At 44.2% G+C, this 27,895-nt stretch overlaps 2 protein-coding genes and 1 long non-coding RNA gene across 4 annotated transcripts; 1 reads left to right on the top strand and 2 right to left on the bottom strand.

The window, feature by feature from the left end:
- Positions 1–192: 192 nt before the first annotated feature.
- rab1ba (zRAB1B, member RAS oncogene family a) lies at positions 193–9,212 on the bottom strand. The gene is made up of 6 exons (XM_061234755.1): positions 8,926–9,212; positions 7,093–7,165; positions 6,816–6,911; positions 4,126–4,221; positions 2,873–3,004; positions 193–2,483 (listed from the first exon to the last, which is right to left on the bottom strand). Exons 1-6 carry the CDS (start codon positions 8,937–8,939, stop codon positions 2,289–2,291), a joined length of 606 nt encoding a protein of 201 aa, XP_061090739.1. The 5' UTR covers positions 8,940–9,212; the 3' UTR covers positions 193–2,288.
- Positions 8,922–12,118, top strand: LOC133123988 (uncharacterized). The gene is made up of 3 exons (XR_009708278.1): positions 8,922–9,055; positions 9,199–9,297; positions 11,588–12,118. It is a non-coding gene; the product is annotated as an uncharacterized LOC133123988 (long non-coding RNA).
- si:ch73-40a2.1 (tyrosine-protein kinase receptor TYRO3) lies at positions 10,128–27,414 on the bottom strand. 2 transcript variants are annotated; one of them, XM_061234746.1, is made up of 19 exons: positions 27,142–27,414; positions 26,605–26,666; positions 23,668–24,298; positions 23,399–23,554; positions 22,866–23,198; positions 21,684–21,893; positions 18,694–19,026; positions 17,488–17,697; positions 16,673–17,005; positions 16,198–16,357; positions 15,685–15,782; positions 15,008–15,109; positions 14,671–14,751; positions 14,411–14,503; positions 13,954–14,075; positions 13,468–13,577; positions 12,528–12,687; positions 12,258–12,391; positions 10,128–11,855 (listed from the first exon to the last, which is right to left on the bottom strand). In XM_061234746.1, the coding sequence occupies exons 1-19, from the start codon at positions 27,236–27,238 to the stop codon at positions 11,549–11,551; spliced, it is 3,732 nt and encodes a 1,243-aa protein (XP_061090730.1). In that variant the 5' UTR covers positions 27,239–27,414; the 3' UTR covers positions 10,128–11,548. The 2 variants fall into 2 exon arrangements, with proteins under 2 accessions (XP_061090730.1, XP_061090731.1); XM_061234747.1 differs by lacking the exons at positions 21,684–21,893; positions 22,866–23,198.
- Positions 27,415–27,895: the final 481 nt, after the last annotated feature.

Raw genomic sequence — 27,895 nt, 5'->3', positions numbered from 1 at the left:
ACGGTGGATCTCCAGGAACAGGGTTGGCTACCGCTGATCTAGAAGATCTAACGACCCCGACCCCGACACGCCCCTTTCACAAAGAGCAGAGAAGTCAGTCATTGGGGGGGGGCGGGATCAATCTTTAGGTGCTGTCAAGTCATCATGGTGCGGTTTAAATTTAGCCATTGCAGTACGTTGAGCGGGCCGGGATAGTTTTTTTTTTTAATAACCGTTTCATGAGAGCATAGTAAAAAAAAACAGCACGTGTGTCTGACAACATGACAAAGCAGCCTCGTGAAAGGACACTCGCGACACCACCCAGAGCAGCAGAGAGTGAGAGGGAGAGGGAGAGGGAGAGGGAGAGGGAGAGGGAGAGGGAGAGGGAGAGAGGGGCGTAGGAAGCAGGGGCTGCAGATTCCCCACTCGCCTGACACATCAGAGGAATGCTTTAGAGCAGGGGTGTCAAACTGAATCCCAAAGGGGCCGCAGTATCTGCTGGTTTTTGAGGTTTCCTTTCAATCAGCTGTCAATTAAGGCCTCCAGAACAAGGAGTGTCGATTCTTTAGCCAATCAATGACTTAAATGCACCACAGGTTCTGAGAACAACCCGAAAACCAGCGGACACTGCGGCCCTCCAGGACTGGAGTTGGACACCTGTGCTTTAGAGGAATGACACACGGCCACGAGAGCTAGAGAAGGCCCGAGACCCGCACAGGAGGAACAACGCTCGAGGAAGGTGGGGGGGGGGGGGGCAGACGCCCAGAGGTCAAAATGCCACGAGCACATTCCATTTCACCCCTCCCTACATTCACAATCTCAGACTGCAGACCGGTGATTAAAGACAGAAACTCTTAACCGTGTTCCAGGAATACAAATCTAACAGAAGAAATCAGGTAGCCTGAGGTAAATAAAAAAAAAATAAAAAAAAAGGGAAAAGGCCAAAAAAGAAATGAAGAAGAAGCCAAGCTCACTCAAATAGCCTGCGGTTGCCAGCTATTGGTCAGGCAAACAGATCTGAAGAACCCACGGTCTTGTCTTGAAGGTGAACTCCAGCGCATTTTCCGAGCAGGTATCAGAACGAGAGGGAGACCTTGTGCTGACCCAGGCAGAAGAATACCCAGAATTCAGTGCAGCCCTTTAAAAGTGAAAACTTGGGTCAGGCGTGCACTTGGCCACACCTCCGCAGCACAACCGCTTCACCCCGAGATTTGCGCGCCTGCGGTCGAGTGGACCGGCGACCGCCGACGCGAGGGACCGGGAAACGGGCGTGAAGGACGAGCGGTACCGCGGGAGAGAAAACCCGAAAACCACAGACGGCCGCGGAACCAAGGTGCCATCAGTCCAACCGACCGACTAATGCCGTTTAAACCGGACTCAAAGGCAGGTTTCAGCTGTGGGAGCCATTCCCCACGGTTGGGTGGAGGTCTGGTCCTTATGAAGACATACACGGCGTAGCACCAGCAGGAGCAGGGCACGGTGGTCACGCTCTATCTGCACAAGACTCCGGAGAGAACTCAGATACTGGAGAGAATAGCATATCCTTCACTTACAACCCTCATCCAGAATAACCTCTCCATAACACCCAAAAAAAAAAAAAAAAAAAAAAAAAAAAAAAGACAAAAACAAAAAGCCTGAAGAATCAAACCTCCAATGTCAATGTTTGTTTGTGAGCTGTACAAGCATTCTAGATTAAAAAGAAAAATCAGACAATAAAAATAAAAAAAACACCACTGTGATAACAATAATAACGATAAAAACCTGACAGTTATGATGAGAATGCTGAATATTGCCAATATCTTCTTTAACAGTTTTCTTTAATGCGGGTGACATGTTCTCTACCTCTGACAAATACAAATTTATTTTCTGTCACCCAAAAATGTATGCCTGTGTGTGTGTGGGCCCGTGTGTGTGTGTGTGTGTGTGTGTGTGTGTGAGAGATGTAAACTGTAATCTGAAACTAATGGCATTGCCCCTCTCCCACTAACAAGTCCAATCTGTTTCTTCTCTTCCCTCTGTAAAGGGGAGTGGGGGCAGGTCCAAAATGGCTGAAATGTGTGCCCTCTCATGTCCTCCCTCCCTCTCTCTCTCTCTCTCTCAGTCCGTCTCTAGCTCTGTATAAGGGGGACAATAATAGAGCTGGAGGGCCAGTGAGTCAGGAGTCCTTACCCATGCCCTCCACTCTTCCTCCTCTCATCCCTCTCTCCAGGAGAAGAAAGGGCAGATGAGGGAGAGAAGAGGAGGGGGAGGAGAGTGGAGAGTGGAGAGGACGGGTCAGGGCAGGGCGAGCGGGGAGGGGGGGAGAGTCCTTAGCAGCAGCCGCCCCCGGACTGTCTCACTGGGGTGCTGTCGAATTTGAGGTTGGGCTTGTCCCCCGCGGCCGTGGCCCCGGGGCCCATGCGCTTCTTGATCTCGGCAGCCATGGTCATGAAGGCCTGCTCCACGTTGGTGGCGTTCTTAGCGCTGGTCTCCAGGAAGGGGATGGACAGGGAGTCCGCAAACTCCTGCAGAGGAGCACAGCAGAGCGGAGCGGGTGAGGCCAACGGGACCGAACTAGGGCTGCACTACATGACCAAGACGTGCCATATATGGTTGTTGAATATTGCGCTGACGGTGTCAGTTGTGACAAATAAACACATATTGAAGCGTGCACAGTTGTAATGTCTTTCTGCTTTAGGTACACTGCTAACATAGACCCCAGACAATCAACAGCCAAAGCCCACTGGAAGTAGGGAAGAATACATTTCCTGCGTCAGCGTTCTTGGATGGTCACCGTCAACACCTCGACCAGACTCTTGCTGTAGTAAAAAATAGTTATTGACCAGAATCTTATAAGATAGTTTTTGCTTCACAAAGGACCAGATTCCTACACTGGGGATGGTGAGCGGCTCACCTTGGCTGTTGTGTAGTCCACCACTTTCTTGGTGGTGAGGTCACACTTGTTCCCCACCAGCAGCTTGTTGACGTTCTCGCTGGCGTAGCGATCGATCTCCTGCAGCCACTGCTTCACGTTGTTATAGGACTCCTGCAGGGGGAGGAAGAACCAGCCAGCCTTCAGCATCACATACACACTCACTCAACACCTGACCGCCAGCCTTCAGCATCACATACACACTCACTCAACACCTGACCGCTGGCCCTCAGCATCACATACACACTCACTCAACACCTGACCGCTGGCCTTCAGCATCACATACACACTCACTCAACACCTGACCACTGGCCTTCAGCATCACATACACACTCACTCAACACCTGACCACTGGCCTTCTGCATCACATACACACTCACTCAACACCTGACCACTGGCCTTCAGCATCACGGACACACTCACTCAACACCTGACTACTGGCCTTCAGCATCACATACACACTCACTCAACACCTGACCACTGGCCTTCAGCATCACATACACACTCACTCAACACCTGGCCGCTGGCCTTCAGCATCACGGACACACTCACTCAACACCTGACCGCCAGCCTTCAGCATCACATACACACTCACTCAACACCTGACTACTGGCCTTCAGCATCACATACACACTCACTCAACACCTGACCACTGGCCTTCAGCATCACATACACACTCACTCAACACCTGACCGCTGGCCCTCAGCCTTCAGCATCACATACACACTCACTCAACACCTGGTCGCTGGCCTTCAGCATCACGGACACAATCACTCAACACCTGACCGCTGGCCTTCAGCATCACGGACACACTCACTCAACACCTGGCCGCTGGCCTTCAGCATCACGGACACACTCACTCAACACCTGACCACTGGCCCTCAGCCTTCAGCATCACGGACACACTCACTCAACACCTGACCACTGGCTTTCAGGGATTTTAGGCATGTCAGAGGACCTGGGGTGGAGATAAGCGGGCACTAAGGGAAAGCTTTCCTGGACACTAGTGGCTCCAGGAGGCCCATAGAGTTGTGTCTGCATGTTTGCATGTGTGTCTGTGTGTGTGTGTGTGTGTGTGTGTGTGTGAGAGAGAGTGTGAGTGTCTGCGTGTGTGCGCTACACATGCAGTGGGGGCCCCATCTCATATTTCTCCCCTGCAGATATACTGTAGATGCGTCCCTGCTGGGGACCGTTGAGTGTCGCCCTCTCCTGGTCCAGCAGGCTGTGCCACTCACCTGGTCTGTGACGTCGTACACCACGATGATGCCGTGGGCCCCCCTGTAGTAGCTGGAGGTGATGGTGCGGAACCGCTCCTGGCCGGCGGTGTCCCACTAGAGAGAGGAGGAACCCAGCATTGAGCGAGGCAAACACTGCACACACACGATTGGCCGGACTTTTCTATACGACATCCAGCAGAGACGCAGGTGAGCACTGCACATATTCTGATTGGCTGGACTTTTCTAAAAGACATGCAGCAGTGAGGCAGGTAAGCACTGCACACATTCCGATTGGCTGAACTTTTCTATAGGAAAGCTGGCAGTCAGGGAAGTAAACACTGCACACAGCGGTTCTCCACAAACACTCTCCCCATTTGCCAGTACGCTCCCTTTAGTATGCGCTTTACACAACCTGATCGCGGACTGCAGAACCCTTCACACTGCACCTCACAAACAAACATTTTTTGTAACGTCCAGGTGAGACTGCCAGGTAAACCACCTTTACAATGTATGCAAAGCGACATGGAAAGTGAGCTGGCCTCGTCAACTTCCGCCACACCAGGCCACCTGCCCTCTGCAGTCTCGTGATGTTGACTTCACCACCAAAGGTCTTGTGCAACGGAGGCATGCCAGGTTCTGTACAACGAAGGGATACGGGTTCAAATCAAGGAGTGACACAGCCGGGTACTTGCCATAAATTACCTGGCTACTACCTTGGTGTCACTCATAGTAATTTCGTAATTTACCAGTGATTGCACATTTTCCCCCCCCACGTAAGGGGAAAAAAACTTTAAAAATCAACATGTCACCAGTATTCACAAACTAGCCGTGATCTACCGTTGTATACAAGAAGAAAATTGGTGTTTTTATACATTTGTCACCTATTAAGGGACTATACATATCCAATTCCCATTCTAATGCCGCAGATGTGTTCATGCAGAAACCCCACTGCGGATTTGGGAGAGGATAGATGTCCCCCCTGCAAATTTGGGAGAGGGTAGACATCCGCTGTTCTCCTCCGGAACATGTGGTGTCATGAGCTGCTTCTTTTCACACCACAGACTACAGCTAAACTCGCATAGAGTAGAGTCGGAGGAGGACCTTTCATATGGGGCTTTAACATAAAGTTTGCGGGGGCTCAGTCGACCAGCGGGAGTTGCTAGATAGGGATCTGCATTTCATCGCCGCTAACTAACAATAATTGATTTATTTATTATTTGTCTATTTGGGGCAGCCTGTAGCGGCTAAGGTACACGACAGGGACCCCAGAAGGTTGATGGACCGAGCCCCGACGCAGCCACGATAAGATCAGTGCAGCTGTTGGGCCCTTAACCCCCGTATTGCTCCACGGGGGATTGGCCCCTGCTTAATCAACTGGAAGGCTTTGGATAAACGCATCAGCTAAATCAACAAATGTTACAAATCATACATGGTACAGTAAACAAACATTACATCATACAAAACTGAAACAATTATGCAAAATATGTATTCCATCGTACAAAATAGCCCTTTGTCCAGTCACATTCAGCACTGGCATGGTCTGGATTCGATCCTCGATGATGGGGCTCATCCATGCACCACGGCATGCTACCTTCACCAAAAGAGCCACCCACGGTTAAACACTTGACAAAGGAGCTGAAGTGTGACCTTGTCGCCGTTAGATACTCATACACAGCAACAAGGACACCTCTCTACTCCAGGCAAGGAAGCTCTTTGGTTTTAGGGTATGTTCGACAGGAGTCTATATGACTCGGCATCTGTGAAAGAAATAGGCCTTCTCTTGGCTAGGGACTCACTAATCTGATTGGACATGCCCTAATTCAGGCTCATGATAATTCAGCCAATGGGCGTTGCAACAACCAAAATCTAGCCACAGACATCAAAGCAGAAAGCACCATTATGTTCTGGTTTGAGGCTGGGGAAATGCCACACTAATCCAGCCAGGCTGACCAGGCTACCTAAATAGACACCTGACTTGGATATCTAGCTAGTAATCAAACCAAGATATCCAACCAGTTTATTGACAGGGATTTAGCTAATATTTAGTTATCTAGCTGTGTGTGATATAAAGCTATTTAGCTGTGTGCAATATCAAGCTATTTAGCGGTGTGAGATATCTAGCTATTTAGCAGTGTGGGATAGCTATCCATTTAGCGGTGTGAGATATCTAGCTATTTAGCGGTCTAGGATATCTAGCGATTTAGCCATTTGGGATATCTAGCAATTTAGCCATGTGGGATATCTAACTAATTAACGGTCTGGGATATCTAGCCATTTAGCAGCCTAAGATATCTAGACATTTAGCAGCCTAGGATATCTAGCCATTTAGCAGCCTAGGATATCTAGCCATTTAGCGGCCTAGGATATCTAGCCATTTAACGGCCTAGGATATCTAGCCATTTAGCGGCCTAGGATATCTAGCCATTTAGCGGCCTAGGATATCTAGCCATTTAGCGGCCTAGGATATCCCTTGTAGGCGGATAGTGAAGTGCTGCATGCCTGCAAATGGAGGCTACTTTGGGTTTATTATGTGGAAGATGAATGCAACAGTTGATTTCCATTATGTTTAAAAACAACCAATTCCAATACTGTCAATATTTGCAAAACAACTCAATGCCTCTAAATCCCTTTACAAAACATGCAGGCAACAGGCATATTCTCATCAGTGAACTTTGGTTTGGGAGGCACAGGCACATAACTCCACTCACAATCTGCAGTTTGATGGTCTTTCCATCCAGCTCAATGGTGCGGATCTTGAAGTCGACCCCAATGGTACTAATGTAGCTCTCTGTGTAGGTGTCATCCTGGAAACAGGCACAAACAATCAGGATTAAGTGGGCACAACTAACCCCAGTCTAAATCTATGAGGTGCCATAATGTGTACTTATGATATACAATACAGTAAAAAAAAAACCTGATCGTGAAGCCAACTGGACAAAGAATAAACAGCCCATTGGCACGACGGCCATGACTGACAAGACTTACAGCAAATCGGAGCAGGAGGCAGGACTTGCCCACACCAGAATCACCAATCAGGAGGAGCTTGAATAGATAGTCACTGCAGGAGAAAAAAATTTGTGAGAAGAATAAGCAAATGCACAAGTGTGAGTGTTCATGGCGAAGAGAACAATAACATTATGAGTTTGACAAACAAGACAATGGCTTTAACCAGGCTGAACTTTGGAAAAATAACTTACTTTAACAACAGACCGATGTCACACTTTTCTCAAACTAAAGATGACACTAAAACTAGTCACAAGCCTTCCTACTACCCACCATTCTTATGGAAAACCTTACAAAGCTTTTATTTTACATGTAAAATTTTGTAACTTGCATATTCCCAGACCTGGACACATGCAAGCTTCTCTAAACCTCTCCCTCTATGTTCACCAGTCCGGATGCGGGGGACAGTGTGAATGTTAGGTCTGTGTTCTCGCTGACCTAAATTAATTAAGTCAAAAGAGGTTAAATTAAGGACGGCAAATAAAATAAGCAATTAAATAAATCTAGTTTTCCCTTTAATCCAATTTTTGTTGTTGTGGTGGTCGTGTTTCCATTAATTTTTCATTCCACAGAGGCGCAGAAATCTAAAGGATACTTATGGAAGCTATTAAATTATGTAAAATACATTTGTATAAAATATCTGGATACATTGCGATTAGCAATTAGTTAATACCAGCATATGCCAGGGGCCTGGAATGACACGGTACGCTTCTCGGATGCCAGGGTCACGTGGGATGTTTGTAATTCTTATAAAGCGTCTTTATTATCCCGAGGGGGCAGAATCCTCAGTTCACACCATATTTTAAAAACTTGGTAAAACCCCCTTTCCTGCGACTTGGGGGCAGGGCTGTCTTATGAGGTACTGTTTTCCAGCTGAAGCACAAGTCATGAAAAATAACAGAAACCAGAATTTCCTGCAAGGTAAATGGCAGGTCAACAGCTTTCTTTACACAGTTATCTAGTCTAGTTAGGCCAGGAAATGAACTCGACCATTTAGCTAACGTTAGCAGATTGCTGACGAGCTGCTCCTCGCATCATGCGCTATCAATAAAACACACGGCCTCTATGTCACTAGAGCTGAATTACTTAATTAATTCAGACGGTGGGTCTGGCTTCTGGATCTTCCCAACACAATGGCTGCAGATTAGACTATCAAAGCCACTGCCATCTGTTCAACATGCATATCCATCAAACTAGCTAGCTAGCTAGCTAGCTAACGTTAGCTTCATAAAAAAATGACAGGTACTCACGGTCTTCCAAGTAAAATTGACTAACTCGTCAAAGGAAAATCAAACTAGGTAAATGCAGCCAACATAGCTCATACCCACAACAAAATCGGTTAGCTAACGTTATAACATTAGCTACCGCTATCGTGTAGCTAATTTACTAGATCAAGCGGACATATTTCGCAATTTACAATAGTCTACGTTAACATAAGCTAGTTGGCTAACGGTAGTTAGCTAGGCTTTAGCTAAGTTATCAGTAACTTTAATCTATGTGAGCTAGCTAGCTAGTTGGCTGGTGGTCCTAGGTAGTCATTGTACCCTTCCAGACGCCAGATGTTCAAGGTTTATGACATTTGGTGGCGTTAACTAGTTAGCTAGTCTAGTAGTAATGTTAACGTCAGCTATTGTAATTTTGCAACATCGGGATTATTAAGCACTACATTCGCGTTGTTGGCTGGCTAACAACTCTCTGAAATTACATTTCTACTGAACCACCCGCTTTCGTTAACGTTAGAGACATCGCTAAAACAGGTTGACACTATCAGCAGCAGGTGACACATATGTCCAGGCGCTGGAAGAGTCTACTCACTATTCGGGATTCATGGCGTGTCCTCCGGTCAGACTCAGTTTTTTTCAGTCGATGGTTCGTCTCCTCAGTTCCTCTCTTTCTCTCCTGTTGGAAGCAAATCAGTCGAATGGACGCGATACGTTTAGATTCGGTAGATAGCTAGTTAATAGTATACTTATCTTACTCTCTTCACCCGTCCTGTTAACGTTTTACTGACATTTATTTACAAAAATACGTTTTTATTTCTGTTCTTATCAGACAGGTTTATTTTTCTTTTTTCTTCCACTCGCTTAGAATACAAGATGGCTGCGCAGGTGCGGCAGTGACGAAAAATGACGTGGAATTACGCCACGGAGACGCCAAAGATATTGCGGGATATGACAAGAAGGAAACGTAAGTGAGCGGAGACAAAATTCTTAGCCTGAATGTGAGACTGAACAATATTAAGTGTATACATATGAACGTGATATTAAAGCAGCAGGTGTGTGTTCAGCAAAATAATTTAAAGTTTTCTATTGTGAAGAAAGCCTGACTGCATCAATTCATTATTAATTCGTCATGATGTTTTATTAATTAAAACTATAATTCATAATGAAGATAACTTCCATAAAATAAAGCGTTTAGGCTACTTCGTGAATATGGTTACGGAAGCGGGTTTCTACTAAATGTCAAGTTATTTTAACTAACTAGTAGTGTTAAAGTTACTGTTAAAGTTATTATCTAGTCCTGTGACACTGTCACGTTCACATTTCTAGCACAATAATGCATTAGCGGTCAGTCATTCAGAAATATTACTCATTTTAAAAAATTGTTAAACGCTTGAGGAAAAATCTATGTTGCGTCCATAGACTAAAAATCCAATCAGTTTCAACTCTCTGCACCTGGTTTTAATCTCTGGGGACGCCTAAAGTCAACACGGATGTTGTAGTGCGGAATCTGGGAGTACTGAGCGTAAACAGTTGGCTACTGTCAAATGTACATGTAGCCGACTGTGTTTACCATGGTAAAGATGCTGTGTTTTTCAGTGGTATTTCCACGCGTTGTACTGACAATAAGCTACTACAGCACCAGCCCATCCTTGATGCAGTTTTCCATTTATATTCTACAAATTCGTAACTAATTTATATTGTTCCCAACGGCACGGCATTAAATGTTTTTGGTTTCATATAAATTTAGATAAAAACAAAAACTAATCAAATTAGAATAAAAAGACGGAACAACAGTTGGGTAGCAAAAAGTTTATTTTAATTAATTGATATATACAAATGAATCTTTAACAGTCATTGCAATTTTATCTTAATAAAATCTAAAAATAAATCTAAAATATCTCAAATAAAATTGACGATCATTACAGATCTATAGAAAGGAGCGAACGTCTTGGTATTTTAGTTTATTCAGCAGACTATGAGAAGTAGGCTACCTGTGGGGTGTGACACACCTTGAAAGACAACATAACGTTTGCAATCCAAACGAATAAAACTTTAATTCATGTGAACTACTGGAGGCCTATGTCTTCCAGATGACAACACCTTGCTTTTTATGAATGACTTTCTCCTGCAGGTCTAGCTATATATTAATTTATAGGTAAATTAGGAAATGGATATCCACATTTACGAGGATTACAATATTATTTTTTAAATGCCAAAGTTAATTCAGTGCTTTGGGTTTCTCTTCCCATAATTTATTACAACATGGACACATATACACAAATGCATACATACAGACACAACCCATGAAACTGGCTTCTCTTCTAACATTTCTCTGAGCTCACTTGGCATTAATGTCAGACACTGACTGGGCCCTGCGCCACACATACATTTGTTAATTTACTCTCATGACGTTCCCTCAGGGTCTGTATAAACTACTGTACAGAACTCTAGGGTACAGTCTGTATGCACTGCCCCAAACTCAAATATCCGTCAAAGGCATGTAAAAGGAAATCAGAGTGTAATCACCAAGGGTCCAAAAGTAACACAAAACTATGTACAGTTGTTAATATCACAAAAAAAGACAGCCGAGGAGGCTGTGTGGTATGTATATTGGTCATTGAAAAAAACAAAAAAACACTGACCCTGACGGTTCAGTTTGGTAATGCCTTATTTGCACAACTTTCTACATAAATTAAGTCTTTTAAAATGTAATCTTAAGCGCATTTAGCCTTCTATACATAACTCAAATTGTGAGGTTTTCAAGTTTATTTGCACTTGGATTTTATATTGCACATTTAACTTCACTGTTGGTCTTTTGCCTTTAAAACATCATAGATATCCACTGGACATTGGATAAAAGTTTTTTTCAGTGATTAGTCAAATATCGCTGTATGCGATGTGATCTAATTGGCTGGCATTTTTAAATAAAGATGTTCCCAGAAAATTGACTCTTGTTAGAGACCCCACCAAGATGAGGTCATGATGATTCATCAAAGGACGTAATTGACCTTAGATTTTTTAAAAGCACATCGTTGCAAGCTCGGTAGATTTACCTTACATCAGAGGGCCAACGTGTCCAGGCTAATAGTACCATAACGACAGCTGAAGCTATCACCATCCTAACCTATTTTGGTATTCTGGTTGGAAGACATATTGGGGCTGTTTTATGATCCGAGGCATTTCATGAAAACGGAAATGTGAAATGTCAAGGCCAGTCAACAGGTCTTCTCTGTCTGATTGTTCCTCCACAACAGGTAGCCATCTTCCTCCTCCATGGGGGGGCTGACAGCCACAGGGCCGGCGAGGTAGATGTTGCCCGTTGCCCCCTCCTCAAACTCTCGGTCCTCCTCTTCAGGTGTCATTTGGCTGGCCATCACCAGGCCCTGGTTGATGTAATGCACCTCTTCGCTGGCCTCCAGGGGCGGCAGTTTTGACAGAATAGCCTTGAGCTTTTCCCCCAGCTCCCCAAAACCTGGCCTCTGCACAGGGTCTCTGCTCCAGCAACTCAGCATTACCTTATAACTGACAAGTTAAGTGGGGGATTAAATACAGTGAGCCACTATTTTTAAACTACATGTTTGCCTATTAAGTTGTTTTCTGGAACAGCACTTCCTCAAATTAACATACCCAAAACTGACTTTGCTTCTATCTTTCATAGCAAAAGTCAGTTTACCTCCCTCCCCGCACAAAGATGCACTCATCCATGCATGTACGCACTTTCACACACAGATACACACACTGCTGCCAACCTACTGCAATGATCCTGTTCACAGTTTACAAAAGCTCCCTGCTCACTTTTTGCTGTCATTTATTAAAAATATTGAGAATGATTGATAGTATATGGCACATGGCCCGGGAATCTTGCTACACAAATTGTGAATCATTGGCTTAACTCTGTGATTTGCATTCAGGAGGTGAACTCACAGGTCCTGTTCAAAATCGAGCTGTTTCAGTCGATGACCAGACTCCAGGAGGTCCAGAAGCTCATGGTTGTGGACCCCAGGATAGGGTGTCCTTCCGCGGGTGGCAATCTCCCACATGGTCACTCCAAAAGACCACTGGTACAGACGCAACACATAGAGTTTATTTCAATTTTTTGTTTTGAGATTTGGGAGGAAAAACATTTTTTAACTGAATATTTATTGTATTTCTTGTCCCTGAGTCCCCCACCCCCCCAACAAAAAGGTAACGCACCACATCACTTTTCACAGAATAGATGGACTCTGAAAGACTCTCGATTGCCATCCACTTTATTGGCATACGGACAGCAGCATTCTGCCGATAGTAGTCGGTGCTGCAGATTTTCTTGGAGAGGCCAAAATCAGCCACAGACACCCTCAGGTCGTCCCCCAGCCTGTGGGTGTCAGACATTGCATTACATTCACACAACAGCCATTCTCATCCAGAGCAGCTCACAAAAGTGGGCAAAACCAGTGCTAGTCTCAGGGGTACAAAAGTGCAATATCACCAAAAACGGCCCATCTATAATCAATACATTTATGGTTAGTCAAACAGACCAGCAATTAGTCTTGTTAACAGAAACTAGATCTCACAATACAGCTAAAACTGTGTGTACACAGCTATACCTCTAACATTATGAAAGGAAATTAAAAGAGATTATTTATGTACTGTAAGGTGGGTATGTTAAATGTAGAACATGCTCACTACAAAAACTGGTAACACTTTATAATAAGTTCACATGAATTGGCATGAACTAATGTCATTGTAAACAAGCAAATGAGAAGTCAATCTGTACAGCTTTGTTTATGTATTTGTACATCATTAATGTATGTTAACGACTACATTAGTTAATGCCAATTCATATTTGAATTTTTTTTTTAACTGTTATTTGGTCATTGTTAACTGACTGTACGTTTATCCTATGGTTTGCTAATGTATAAATAGTCTGGTAACTAATACATTAGTGGGTAGTTAACACATATATTACCAGTTAATTTCAAACTTAATAAATGCATTTGTACGTCAATTAATTAATGTTAATGACAGCAGTAGTTAATGCCGATTCATGCACGTCATTGAAAGGTGTGACCCAAAAACATAAAAGGGAGAGCTACTCCTAATACAGAGCCTGTTTAATCTTGGCTGACTCAGTGGCGCCACCTGCGGGACTCACATGCAGTTGCGTGCAGCCAGATCCCGGTGGACGAAGCTGTGAGAGCTGAGGTACTGCATTCCAGCTGCGATGTCAATCATGAAGCGCAGCAGGCTCTGATAGGGCACAAACTGAGACAGGGACAGAGTCAGCCAATCACATCTCTGACTTATGAGAAAAGCTAGCTTTATTCATCTAAAAGGTTAAAAAGTGCTTCAAAGAACCAATAACATGAATAAGTGCAAATACCGTGGATAATCAATAATGCATACAAACCCAAATACACACAAACAAAAACATGTAGGCAAACAGAATAAAGTAGACATTTAACATGACACAAGATCATAAATACCAGAATTATTACCACACTTGGGTCAATTAATTAATAAATGTATTTGTGGTACATCTGATAATCAAATATCAAATGTGTGTGTCTGCCTGTGTGTGTGTGTGTGTGTGTGTGTGCACATATAAGAGGGAGAGAGCATGTAGACCCAAGTGTGTTACCATGGGTACGTCGTTGTAGCGCGTGGCGATGAGAAAACGTCGCAGGTCTCCGTGTTTCATGAAGGGAAGGATCAGCATCGGCGTGGGGACAGAGGCATCCTGCTCCTGCTCCAGGGTGACACCTGCAGGACACACACGCTCATTACAGCCACTCTGGAACACAGCAGTGTGAGTGTACCCTGTGGGGTACGGCAATATCCAAAGCACATATTTCCTGTTTGGGAATATTTCACTTTCCCCCATAGTTTATCAATTAAATATTCAGATTTTCAGATAAAACTCAATGTCTGTTTACACGTCATTGAAGATGACATTATAATGGTAATGGTTAAATATTTAGATAGCACACTAATTAGCTAAATTACTTATTGACATATGCTTCAGCCAATGAGCATCACCCTGTAGAACTTCTGGATTTCAGGAAGTTAGAGTGAACACAAAGATGGGCTTATCATACCAAGTAGTTTGACCACATTATCATGATCAAAGCCTTGCATGATCTCTGCTTCTTTTAGGAACGAGTCCAGGTCATCTTGGCTGTGTATTCCCACTGAGAATAAAACACAGGGAAACCAATTAGGGATTGTCATTATTAAATGGATTTTTTTTTTTTTTTTTTTAACTAGCTACTTTTAAGTCAATGGAAATGCCTATGCCAAAACAATAAACGTGGTGGTTAAAAATAACAAAGGTCAAACCTCATGACCTAGTGCACACCTTTCATTGTCTTCACTGCAACTTTGATGTCATCTCCTTCCTGTGGGGCAAAGGCTCCTTCATAGACCGACCCAAACTCTCCTGCAAACACACAAACAAATCAAACTCTTTGTGACTGGATGTGACTGGATGGATGTGATGGGATGGGATGTGATTGGATGTGACAGTATGACAGAATGTGACTTGATATCACTGGGTGTGATTGGATGTGACTGGATATGATAGGATAAAGCTGGATGGGACTGGAAGGGACTTGATATGATTGGATGTCACAGGATGTGCCTGGATGTGACTGGGTGTGACTGAATGTGTGGGGTCAGAGTTGGGCAAGACCCACCTACACCCAGTGGCTTTCCCACGGTCAGACACCCACGATCCACTAGCATGTCCCTCAGACTGGTCTGCAGTCGGCCACATAGGCCTTCCAGAAGCTGGCCGGCTGAGGGAGGGATGGAGGGTGGAAAAATGAAAAGAAAGGATAAGCGAGACGGGGAGGAGTAGAGAAGACAGGATGATGAGGGGAAGCGTAAGGAGAAGTGAAAGACAGGACCGAGGAGGAGAGAGGGAAAAGAAGAAGGAATTGAGAGATGCCAGAAGAAGTAAAGAAAAAAGAACAATGATGGGGTAATAAAGAGGATAAGCCCAGAGGATGGGAAGTCAATGACCAGACCGAAGTAAACACAAGCATGTGTACGAGAACAGGAAAAGGAAACTGAACACTGACAACATCAACATAAAAGGCTGTGTTTAATGTGGAGGAGTTATCTCTGTAATGAGACAAATCTCTAAACAAATGCTTACACTAAATCTCAGTGTTTATCCTGGCAATACGATAATGCAAATTATTGATAATTGCAATTTATCCAAGTTTCCTTAAATACTTTTCCTGAAACAGAACCAAGGAGTGAAAAAAAAAATGTGAATGTTAAAATGAGTTTTTGTATTCACAAAGAAGTTGAAAACTAGTACTTGTTTTGAACTATTGCCTAATAAGCTTCGGTTTTTTCCACTCACTGCTGATTGGCTGGGGGCCAGGTGTGATGTCATGTTGCTCTGATCGACGGTAAATCATCTGTGTTGTTGTGGGCAGAAGAGCCAGCTCTAGGTCTGGACTTGAGTGAGAAGAAACAAACAAACAAAACAGCAAGACAGTGATTACAACATCTCATCCTGGGGAGTTGTTCTCACCTCTAGAGTTTTTGTTTTTAGTTATTTTGGGGGTTCAGGTTTGGCGTTTGCCTTTCTGCCACTCTGTAAAGTGTCTTTGTGACAGTCTGCTGTAAAAAGCACGACACAAATAAAACTGAATCGGACTGTTCCCTCCCCTTTAACTGTCGCATGTTTTGTTGTTTTAAGCCTCCCACGCCCTGTGACACTGGACTGCGCCTAACTGCACTGTAATGTGACTCTAAATCGACTCTAAATTGCTCACTGGAATGAGGGAGAGCCCGGGTTTCAGATCCCAGGTGGGAATTTGTGACCTACTTTGAGACATTTGGCTGAGGGGCTGAATGAGAGTGTGTTTACCTGAGCTTGGCGTAACTGCGTCGCTTATAACAAACGCCCGTGATGACCAGAATCAGCAGCAGTGCTCCGCCACCAATCCCGCCAGCTAATATCCAAACAGGCAGAGAATCATCCTTGATGTGGGCAGGGGGGGCAGGGGTGTGGATGACATCAGGTTTCCCTGCAAAAATGCGTTATTACTGAGAGAGATCAGAGGAGAGGGGACTGGTCAAAACCGACAGAAAGGTGACAGTAACATAAATAACTGAAGACTACAACAGTGGTCTGCAGAAGAGCACACAGCGCATCACACCTCTAAGTGGATAGGCAACAGCAGCAGAAGTCTAATAAATACCTTATAAAGTGCTCACTGAGTGTATGTTTTGTGTGGGTTGTTTAAAGGGGGAAACCACAAGAATACTACAACTGATTGCATCGATTGAACCGCAACAGCAAGGAAAACAAAACGAAAGCAATGAGACCCTGTCCCCCTCACATCTGTGGATGTTAACGGACTCAGCCGAGCCTGCTCTGCCTTGCACCGCGGATATGGCGTTAGCTGCCTCCACTGAGAGCCGGTAGTCCGTGCGAGGGTCCACCCCGGTGACGTTGACCGCCGTGTCGCTCAGTTTGCGGCGGTTTGGGTAAAAACGCACGGCGTCCCCACACGGCTGCCACTCTTCCCCGGAGTACTGCTCCGTCTCCCAGCACTGCACATCATACCACACCTCCGCCCGCCCACCGAGGTCAAAGGGCGGGTCCCAGCGCAGCTCCAAAGAGGAGTCGCTCACACGATGCACTCTCACCTTCTGTGGAGATGAGGGGGGCTCTGCAATGTCAATCAAACGCGTGTGGTTATACACTTGCAGACGGTGGACAGTTCTTCAGGGATCAAACTTCCGAAATGTACCCAGAAAGTACAGTAATGTTTTCTTTGGGTACAAATCAATTATATATTGCTGACTAGGAGTGAAATTTTATCTAGTTATATGGTACCGCCCCGGCGACAAGCATTTTTAGGCACTTTTATCAGCTATTTCTGCCAAATAACATGAAAGGGACTAAAATAAAGTTTACTATTTTCGTCAGACCAGCCTATAATCAACAGTTTTTTCTTGCTGACTGCAATACCTTGTTGAAACGCGCATGTTCCTTCCAAACCCCAAAATAACACACTGTTTGTGTTTTTAGTTTGACATTTTATTGCACAACCCTGGGCATACCTTGGCCTCATCCTTGGTCCTGCCACAATATAAGCACACCGACAGCTGAAATATAAATGTTTGGACATTATGTATACTGAACACTTACTTGTACACCCCATTTCAGTGGGGTCGCCGGACACACGAGAGTATCCCCGCATACACTCACACTCCACTGCATCCTCTCCATCTGTTCTGCTATTGGGGGGGCACGGGCTACAGCCCCCACTCCCATTAGCTGATTTGTAGGTTCCAGCTCTGCAAACTGACGGAGGATCCTCCTTAGGGGGGGCAGGGGTGTGGATGACATCATATTTCCCTGCATACACATATATTCACGGTCATGAACGCACACAGGTACACACCCACACGCACAGGCAAGTGTACACACACAAGCATGCATGCAAAAATACATACATGGAAGGACACATTCAAATAAAGGAAAAGAAACAGACATGAAAAAAAGACAAAATGATTCCATTAAATACGTTTTAACAAGAAAAACAACATTTGTTTTTTTCAGTGGGGTAGATTAAAAACAGGCATGTTCTCCTCAGGACTAAGCATATCTTCCACCCAGCAAATCTTATAGGATGTTCCCTTTAAAATACTGTGCAAGAACATCCTTCCCACAGAGAAAAATATATACAGGATATTGCCATATATTTCAAATAGATTGCAAATATATGTCTGTCCTTCCTCAAATATATTCTTATATCTTATCTTTAAAATATATGAAGTTAAATTGTTTTATATTTAGTGCAAATGTTTAATATCTTGCATATATTCATTCATTCATTCATTCATTCATTATCCTAACCCGCTTATCCTGAACAGGGTCGCAGGGGGCTGGAGCCTATCCCAGCATACATTGGGCTAAAGGCAGGAACACACCCTGGACAGGTCGCCAGTCCATTGCAGGGCACACACACCATTCACTCACACACTCATACCTATGGGCAATTTAGACTCTCCAATCAGCCTAACCTGCATGTCTTTGGACTGTGGGAGGAAACCGGAGTACCCGGAGGAAACCTACGCAAACACGGGGAGAACATGCAAACTCCGCACAGAGAGGCCCCGGCCGATAGGGATTCAAACCCAGGACCTCCTTGCTGTGAGGAGGCAGTGCTACCCACTGCACCATCTGTGCCGCCCTGTCTTGCATATATTGCGAAATACATTTCACATATATTTTTTTAAGTTTTTTTTTCTGTGCGGGTTGTTTAAAGGGGGAAACCACAACCGATTGCATCGATTGAACCGCCACAGCAAGGAAAACAAAACGAAAGCAATGAGACCCTGTCCCCCTCACATCTGTGGATGTTAACGGACTCAGCCGAGCCTGCTCTGCCTTGCACCGCGGATATGGCGTTAGCTGCCTCCACTGAGAGCCGGTAGTCCGTGCGAGGGTCCACCCCGGTGACACTGACCGCCGTGTCGCTCAGTTTGCGGCGGTTTGGGTAAAAACGCACGGCGTCCCCGCACGGCTGCCACTCCTCCCCGGAGTCCTGTTCCGTCTCCCAGCACTGCACATCGTACCACACCTCCGCCCGCCCGCCGAGGTCAAAGGGCGGGTCCCAGCGCAGCTCCAAAGAGGAGTCGCTCACACGATGCACTCTCACCTTCTGTGGAGATGAGGGGGGCTCTGCAATGTCAATCAAACACGTGTGGTTATACACTTGCAGACGGTGGACAGTTCTTCAGGGATGAAACTTCCGAAATGTACCCAGAAAGTACAGTAATGTTTTTTTTGGGTACAAATCAATTATATATTGCTGACTAGGGGTGAAATTTTATCCAGCTATATGGTACCGCCCCAGCGACAAGCATTTGTACATTTTTAGGCACTTTTATCAGCTATTTCTGCCAAATAACATGAAAGGGACTGAAATAAAGTTTACTATTTTTGTCGGACTCAGTACAGACCAGCCTACAATCGACAGTTTTTGCTGACTGCAATACCTTGTTGAAACGCACATGTGCGCTTCAGATTTGTAACAAGATAGATCCAGTCAGCAAGAGCGGACATGCCCACAAAAACATCATCTCTCCAGGCTCACCCTCACCCAAGGGAAGTCTTTAAATGAGCACAAAATGTATTAATATATTAAAATAATAGCCATTTTCAAAATTCCAGGAAGCCGTTTGCCTTACCGCACAGAATACAGGTTTAAAACCCGGATTTGCACATTTATTTAATTGCCAAGAAGCCCATGGCTAACAACAGCTAAGGGCATTAGGCTATATAAATGGTTGGCATTCATATAGCGCTTTTATCCAAAGCGCTGTACAATTGATGCTTGTCATTCACCCATCCACGCACACCATCCAGCGATTGGCTGCCATTGGCTGCCATGCCAAAGCACCAACCAGCTTGTCAGGGGCAATTTGGGGTTAGGTGTCTTGCTCAGGGACACTTTGACACACCCAGGGCGGGATCGAACCGGCAACCATCTGTCTGCCAGACGTCTGCTCTTACCTCCTCAGCTAATGTCGCCCCCATTGCATTATTGTTTTTCCCCCTTCGGAAGGCTCCGCCTACATACCTATGACACATTACCGACTGGACCTATGGCAGACCAAACGGCTATGTAGAGCCGGCTTACACTTCAGGTCCATGTTAGCTAACTAGACGAAAGCCAGCTATTCACACGTTTCAGACGCTCCTTTATTCCCTCTGCCATTCGTTTGTATAATGCTTGCCATGGTGATTCCTCAGGTTGGCATGGCGGTTCCTGAGGCCCACACTGGTCACCTCTAAATGGACTATTTATTATTATGGACACCTTGCACTATTTATTTTTATGGACTATTTATTATTATGGACACCTTGCACTTTTATACTTTTATACTCTCATATGTTGACACACATAACTGTTCTTAACATACTCTATTAGTATTTTTAGTATTTAAATAAAGAGCTATCTATCGATCGCAATAAAACATATCGGTGTCTCAGTTCAATAGCGGTGTTTTCATTTGAACACCGCAAGTAGCTTCTCTTTATAAGTAACTGGCAGTTTTTCCCGGTAGTCCACAGGTAGCTTGGTTAACAGAAACTTTGAAAATATTTGCTTGCTATTGAGCTTGCTTTGGCAAACTTTGGCTAGCTAGCTTGCTTCTTAGGTTTTATCAGACTTCAATTAATATAACGTTAGCTATTCGTTATCTTCTATAGTTAGCACGTTTGGATTCCATGTTACCTGGGTATAAGTTACAGTAGCTTTGTCAGTTAAACGGGGTAGCTTAGTTGGCCATCGCTTGGTCAGGCAGCAATGTGAGCTACCTCTGCTCAAAAAACTAAAATGCTCTTGTTATTATATGCATTTTACATTAAATTTTAGTTGACTGAATAATCAGGATCTTACAACATGGGGCAGGTTCTGATTTGATCAAATCACTAGGTAACATGAGACTGCAAAAATACAGGGCAGCCTGTAGCGTGGTGGTTAAGGTACATGAATGGCACCTGTAGGGTAGGTGGTTCAATCCCCGATGTAGCCACTTTAAGATCCGTAAAGCGAGGCCCTTAACCCTGCATTGCTCCAGGGGAGGACTGCCTCCTGCTTAGTCTAATTAACTGTACATCGCTCTGGATAAGAGCATCTGCCAAATGCCATTAATGTAACGTAATGAAAAAGCCCAATTTTTTGTATCTATTCAGAGTTCAGTGAATTAAATTAAGAACAAATATATTGTGGCAGAACCAAGGCATTGGTCTTTGAGTGACGGTATGATGTCTCTCCTCTGATCAACTGGGGGTACAGCACAACACTCCTGGGGAAGAATGCGGTAGTTAGGCAATCAACTGCCAATAACAGGCGGCAGATCATTCTCTGGTGTGAGTATCAGTGTGGGAATGTGTGGAGGGCCAGTGGAAAAAGAGAAGACAAAGAGTCTTGTTGACTTTTGGTCCAGACTGTTTTTGGACTGGGATTATGATTCATTTGGATTATGGATTTGGCTTTTATTTGTGCTGTGGTAACCAGTTCAGCTGGTCACTTATAGAGAAGGGACATACTAAGGGAAGGTAGGCTCTGCAACCAAGCTATTTTTTTTATCTGAATTTGTTTGCACTCTTTGTGGATCCCTGTCCAAATCGTGCATTCCATATTTTTGTGTTTTTTTCCTTTTTTTTTGTGTTCCTTCCAAACCCCAAAATAACACAGTTTGTGTTTTTAGTTTGACATTTTATTGCACAACCCTAGACATACCTTGGCCTCATCCTTGGTCCTGCCACAATATAAGCACACCGACAGCTGACATATGAATGTTTGGACATTATGTATACTGAACACTTACTTGTACACCCCATTTCAGTGGGGTCGCCGGACACACGAGAGAATCCCCGCATACACTCACACTCCACTGCATCCTCTCCATCTGTTCTGCTATTGGGGGGGCACGGGCTACAGCCCCCACTCCCATTAGCTGATTTGTAGGTTCCAGCTCTGCAAACTGACGGAGGATCCTCCTTAGGGGGGGCAGGGGTGTGGATGACATCATATTTCCCTGCATACACATATATTCACGGACATGAACGCACACAGTTACACACCCACACGCACAGGCAAGAGTACACACACAAGCATGCATGCAAAAATACATGGAAGGACACATTCAAATAAAGGAAAAGAAACAGACATGAAAAAAAACATTAAATAAGTTTTAACAAGAAAAACAACATTTGTTTTTTTCAGTGGGGTAGATTAAAATCAGGCATGTTCTCCTCAGGACTAAGCATATCTTCCACCCAGCAAATCTTATAGGATGTTCCCTTTAAAATACTGTGCAAGAACATCCTTCCCACAGAGAAAAATATATACAGGATATTGCCATATATTTCAAATAGATTGCAAATATATGTCTGTCCTTCCTCAAATATATTCTTATATCTTATCTTTAAAATATATGAAGTTAAATTGTTTTATATTTAGTGCAAATGTTTAATATCTTGCATATATTCATTCATTCATTCATTATCCTAACCCGCTTATGCTGAACAGGGTCACAGGGGGCTGGGGCCTATCCCAGCATACATTAGACGAAAGGCAGGAATACACCCTGGACAGATCACCAGTCCATCGCAGGGCACACACACCATTCACTCACACACTCATACCTATGGGCAATTTAGACTCTCCAATCAGCCTAACCTGCATGTCTTTGGACTGTGGGAGGAAACCGGAGTACCCGGAGGAAACCCACGCAAACACGGGGAGAACATGCAGGCTCTGCACAGAAAGGCCCCGGCCGACGGGGATTCAAACCCAGGACCTCCTTGCTGTGAGGAGGCAGTGCTACCCACTGCACCATCCGTGCCACCCTGTCTTGCATATATTGCGAAATACATTTCACATATATGTTTTTTATATGTTTTTTCTGTGCGGGTTGTTTAAAGGGGGAAACCACAACTGATTGCATCAATTGAACAGCAACAGCAAGGAAAACAAAACGAAAGCAATGAGACCCTGTCCCCCTCACATCTGTGGATGGTAACGGACTCAGCCGAGCCTGCTCTGCCTTGCACCGCGGATATGGCGTTAGCTGCCTCCACTGAGAGCCGGTAGTCCACGCGAGGGTCCACCCCGGTGACGTTGACCGCTGTGTCGCTCAGTTTGCGGCGGTTTGGGTAAAAACGCACGGCGTCCCCGCACGGCTGCCACTCCTCCCCGGAGTCCTGCTCCGTCTCCCAGCACTGCACATCGTACCACACCTCCGCCCGCCCGCCGAGGTCAAAGGGCGGGTCCCAGCGCAGCTCCAAAGAGGAGTCGCTCACACGATTCACTCTCACCTTCTGTGGAGATGAGGGGGGCTCTGCAATGTCAATCAAACGCATGTGGTTATACAACATGAGAGCGGGAAATAGCACTGCAACTGAACAAAAGACATGGCCATTATTGTTTTTGTTTTTTTTACAGATGTTCAGAATGGTCAGAATTCACAGATGTTGACAGATATTAACATGTCTACCTCTGACATTTTCAAAATATTGTTTTAAAAATGTAAACACTTACTTGAACACCCCATTTCAGTGGGGTCACCAGACACACGAGAGTATCCCAGCATACACTCACACTCCACTGCCCCCTCTCCATCTGTTTTGCTATTGGGGGGGCATGGGCTACAGCCCCCACTCCCAATAGCTGATTTGTAGGTTCCAGCTCTGCAAGCTGAGTAAAAAAAAATCATTAATAAGGTGCATAAGGATGACTGTCTGAAATGTCTCAATTGGGGACTGAGGAGCCCCCATGTATGTGTGTGTGTGCATTGATGTCCCACTTACCAACACAAAGTTCTCTGGCCTCCTGGTGCCCAGGTAGGCAGTCACACTGGCCCTGCAGAGGACCCCAGAAACCGTTGGTGTTACACTCCCTCCTGGGTGGTGAAATCTCCACCGAATTCTCCACACAGGCTCCGCTCACCAGCTCTGACCCTCCGTCTGCTCTCTCAAAACTGGCCTGGTGTTCCACAAAGCCTGGGCATTTCCAATAGTACAGCCTGATGGAAGCGATGAACAGGCAGGGGCCGGAGTAAGAAAATCCCAGGTGGAGGCCTTTCTGGAGGCGACGGCCTAGTGGTAGGCCCTGGTTGACGTTGAGGTTTTGTTTGTCAGGTAAGCTGGCTGTTTCGTGAAAAGGATGTGGAGCTCGAAGTTCAAGAAGATTGATTTCATTCATACTGGAAAAACGCCTAATAGGGCGAGGTGACTCTTGGACAAACACCAACAAGGGACTCAACTGAGAAGAGGCCTCATCTTCCTGAGCGAAGGTCAGATCCAGGAAGAGCGTGTGGCCCCCGGCATCTTTCTGTGAGATCCAGCCACTCCACAGGGTCCTAGGGCCACTCTTCGAACTGCAAGCTTGGTTGACAGGGTGCTCGGTCTCTGACCCCAGTTTCATTCTCACCTCACTCCACTGCAATGAAATCCCAGGAACACTTTGGTACATTGCAGACGGACGTAGTTTTCAGAATGCAGAAGTGTGATCAGGATAAAAGAAGAAGGAAGGAAACTTCTGGTTCCTATTACTCTAGCTTCTAATATTAGAATGTTAGTGAAGACAAAAAAAGTTGTTTTTTTCTCTTAGGATGGAAAAAGTTGTCAGAGCTTTTTTTTTTTTTTTTTACAATCTGTTCTTTGACTCTACTTCTGTTTTAACAGCAGAATCCTTTACCACATTGTGAAATCAATGTATCATTTTATATTTTCATAATGAATCATTTAACAATTCAGTCTTCTATAATTTACCCATTCATAACCGGGGCCTTGTTACTTCCCATTCACAGTAAGACTTAAAATCCTGGTCCATTACTTTTACAGTCAGGTCCATAAATATTGGGACATCGACACAATTCTCCTCTTTTTGACTCTATACACCACCACAATAGATTTGAAATGAAACGAACAAGATATGCTTTAACTGCAGACTTTCAGCTTTAATTTGAGGGTATTTACATCCAAATCAGGTGAACGGTGTAGGAATGACAACAGTTTCTATATGTGCCTCCCACTTTTTAAGGGACCAAAAGTAATGGGACAATTGGCTGCTCAGCTGTTCCATGGCCGGGTGTGTGTTATTCCCTCATTATCTAATTTACAAGGAGCAGATAAAAGGTCTAGAGTTCATTTCAAGTGTGCTATTTGCATTTGGAATCTGTTGCTGTCAACTCTCAATATGAGATCCAAAGAGCTGTCACTATCAGTGTTCTTAAAAACAACATTCTTAGCAACATCAAAAGACTTGGAAGACCACGGAAAACAACTGTGGTGGATGACAGAAAATTCTTTCCCTGGTGAAGAAAAACCCCTTCACAACAGTTGGCCAGATCAAGAACACTCTCCAGGAGGTAGGTGTATGTGTGTCAAAGTCAACAATCAAGAGAAGACTTCACCAGAGTGAATACAGAGGGTTCACCACAAGATGTAAACCATTGGTGAGCCTCAAAAACAGGAAGACCAGATTAGAGTTTGCCAAACAACATCTAAAAAGGCCTTTACAGTTCTGGAACATCCTATGGACAGATGAGACAAAGATCAACTTGTACCAGAATGATGGGAAGAGAAGAGTATGGAGAAGGAAAGGAACTGCTCATGATCCAAAACATACCACCTCATCAGTGAAGCATGGTGGTGGTAGTGTCATGGTGTGGGCATGTATGGCTGCCAATGGAACTGGTTCCCCTGTATTTATTGATGATGTGACTGCGCACAAAAGCAGCAGGATGAATTCTGAAGTGTTTCGGGCAATATTATCTGCTCATATTCAGCCAAATGCTTCAGAACTCATTGGACAGCACTTCACAGTGCATACTGCGAAAGCAACCAAAGAGTTTTTTAAGGCAAAGAAGTGGAATGTTATGCAATGGCCAAGTCAATCACCTGACCTGAATCCGATTCTGAACATGCATTTCACTTGCTGAAGACAAAACTGAAGGGAAAACAAGCAGGAACTGAAGACAGTTGCAGTAGAGGCCTGGCAGAGCATCACCAGGGATGAAACCCAGCGTCTGGTGATGTCTATGCGTTCCAGACTTCAGGCTGTAATTGACTGCAAAGGATTTGCAACCAAGTATTAAAAAGTGAAAGTTTGATTTATGATTGTTAGTTTGTCCCATTACTTTTGGTCCCTTAAAAAGTGGGAGGCACATATACAAACTGTTGTAATTCCTACACCGTTCACCTAATTTGGATGTAAATACCCTCAAATTAAAGCTGAAAGTCTGCAGTTAAAGCACATCTTGTTCGTTTCATTTCAAATCCATTGTGGTGGTGTATAGAGCCAAAAAGATGAGAATTGTGTCGATTTCCCAATATTTATGGACCTGACTGTATATTACTCCTGCTTATTTTATAACTGCCCCCGGAATTATATGTTTTAGGTGCCACCTGTAATGCACCTGTACAGCTTTTAAAGGAGTCACCAACCATGGCTACTTCAGAGAATTCCTTGTGCATTCCTGGTATGAACCGTACAATATGACACAGGGTTATCTTTCGACTGACTGAGGATTCAAAGCACGGTCACAAGAGCCACTTTCTGAACAGCTGTACACAGTAAAATGTTCTGTGTTAAATTTCCCAATTGGACTCATGTGTTCTTTGCTAGAGTTAGAGTTGAATTAACACTGAACATTTTACTCTGTAAGATCCCAGCAGTGTTTCCAAGTACAGATCAATAAGCTCTCTATGGTGTAGAAGGGATGTCTGCAAATGAATGCTTACGGCCTTTGCTGGGGTAGAACTCCACTCCAGTTTTGTCTGTTTAACAGTACTGAACAGCTCCTCTAGAATGAGAAGAGAGGCAGAAGATGGAGAAAGAGAGAGATGGGTTGGAAGTAGTGATAGAGGGAGATTTTTATCAGTCAGTTAGCAAAAACTTGTATATACTGTATTCCCATGTACTTTTATCATATTGGGTATTTGGTGATGTATCTTTCATATAGTTTCAAAAAATAAACATTCAACAGTTGGCTTATAAAAATATATATTTTTACAAATGTGTGCTACTTTTCCTGCCCTACTTTTTTCTGCCAGACTATACTATGAATATATTGTGCAAAATCCACAATATTATAAATAACCCATTTTCGTTAGGCATTCGTGAATATATTTTTTTCAACATGAATTAAGAGGAATTAAAATAGTTGATTGTATTGGGCGTTATTGTGTAGTGCAGTACTGCCGTCTGATTTGCAGAAAAAAATACGATGAAAACGATACGAAGTTAATAAAGTAGGTCAAAACACCTAAAACACGTACCTTCCTCTGGCGACGGTTGCTCGCATGTTATGGACAAGCACATCCATAGACATAGAGAGAAACGCAGTATAGCAGTGGACACAGCAGTCATTCCCATATTCAACAACGCCAACGATTAATCGGAGGAGAAAAGACCATTAGCCTATTTGTAACATGGAATCATACCAAACATGAGATCCCTCAAGTTAGATCACGCCACTTCGCTATATGCCTTTTTATCGTGCGTTATGAATCGTAGTTCCCAAAACTGTGTGTTTACTAAAGCCAACAATCCGTCAGTTAGTCCAACTGTGAGGAATGTTGATGTGCCATTCTTAACTTACTCGGAAGTCCCCTCCCACATCCGACAGGGTTGTAATAGATTGCGTTTAAGCAGACCCGGTTTGCATACATTTACAACGATTTACAAATCAAATCAAAACAAAAACACGCTTTTTAATGGGTGCGTTATATTATTCATGCATAGGCCTATCATCTGTATAGCCATGCTTTATTTGGTGTATTAACATTAAGATCACTTTATTGGTATTCACAATCAACTGAAATTTGTTTTTCAGTAAATATAAATATATACATGGTCCCCCTACACCAGGGGTCAGCAACCCTGGTCCTGGAGAGCTCCAGGGTGTGCTGGTTTTTATTTTCGCCTTAATACCAGCAACCGATTCAGACCCAAGAAACCAGGTGAGGCGAGTTAACTGTGTGATCGATTGCATTAATTGATGAATTAAGTGCAGAGTAACAACAGAGCCAG

This window comes from Conger conger, chromosome 3 (assembly GCF_963514075.1).
Source record: "Conger conger chromosome 3, fConCon1.1, whole genome shotgun sequence".
Lineage (NCBI taxonomy): Eukaryota > Metazoa > Chordata > Actinopteri > Anguilliformes > Congridae > Conger > Conger conger.
Note: the sequence above shows the minus strand (reverse complement) of the source record. Positions and strands in the feature narration are given on the sequence as shown.

Coding starts and splice junctions, on each gene's coding strand:
- rab1ba (XM_061234755.1), bottom strand. Junction 4,222..6,815: donor AGACCATCAAACTGCAGATT/GTGAGTGGAGTT, acceptor TCCTCTCTCTAG/TGGGACACCGCCGGCCAGGA. Junction 2,484..2,872: donor TGGACTACACAACAGCCAAG/GTGAGCCGCTCA, acceptor GCTCCTCTGCAG/GAGTTTGCGGACTCCCTGTC.
- si:ch73-40a2.1 (XM_061234746.1), bottom strand. CDS start 27,238: ATGGGAATGACTGCTGTGTCCACTGCTATACTGCGTTTCTCTCTATGT. Junction 23,199..23,398: donor CACTGAAATGGGGTGTTCAA/GTAAGTGTTTAC, acceptor TTGACATTGCAG/AGCCCCCCTCATCTCCACAG. Junction 16,358..16,672: donor GTCCGTTAACATCCACAGAT/GTGAGGGGGACA, acceptor GCATTTTTGCAG/GGAAACCTGATGTCATCCAC.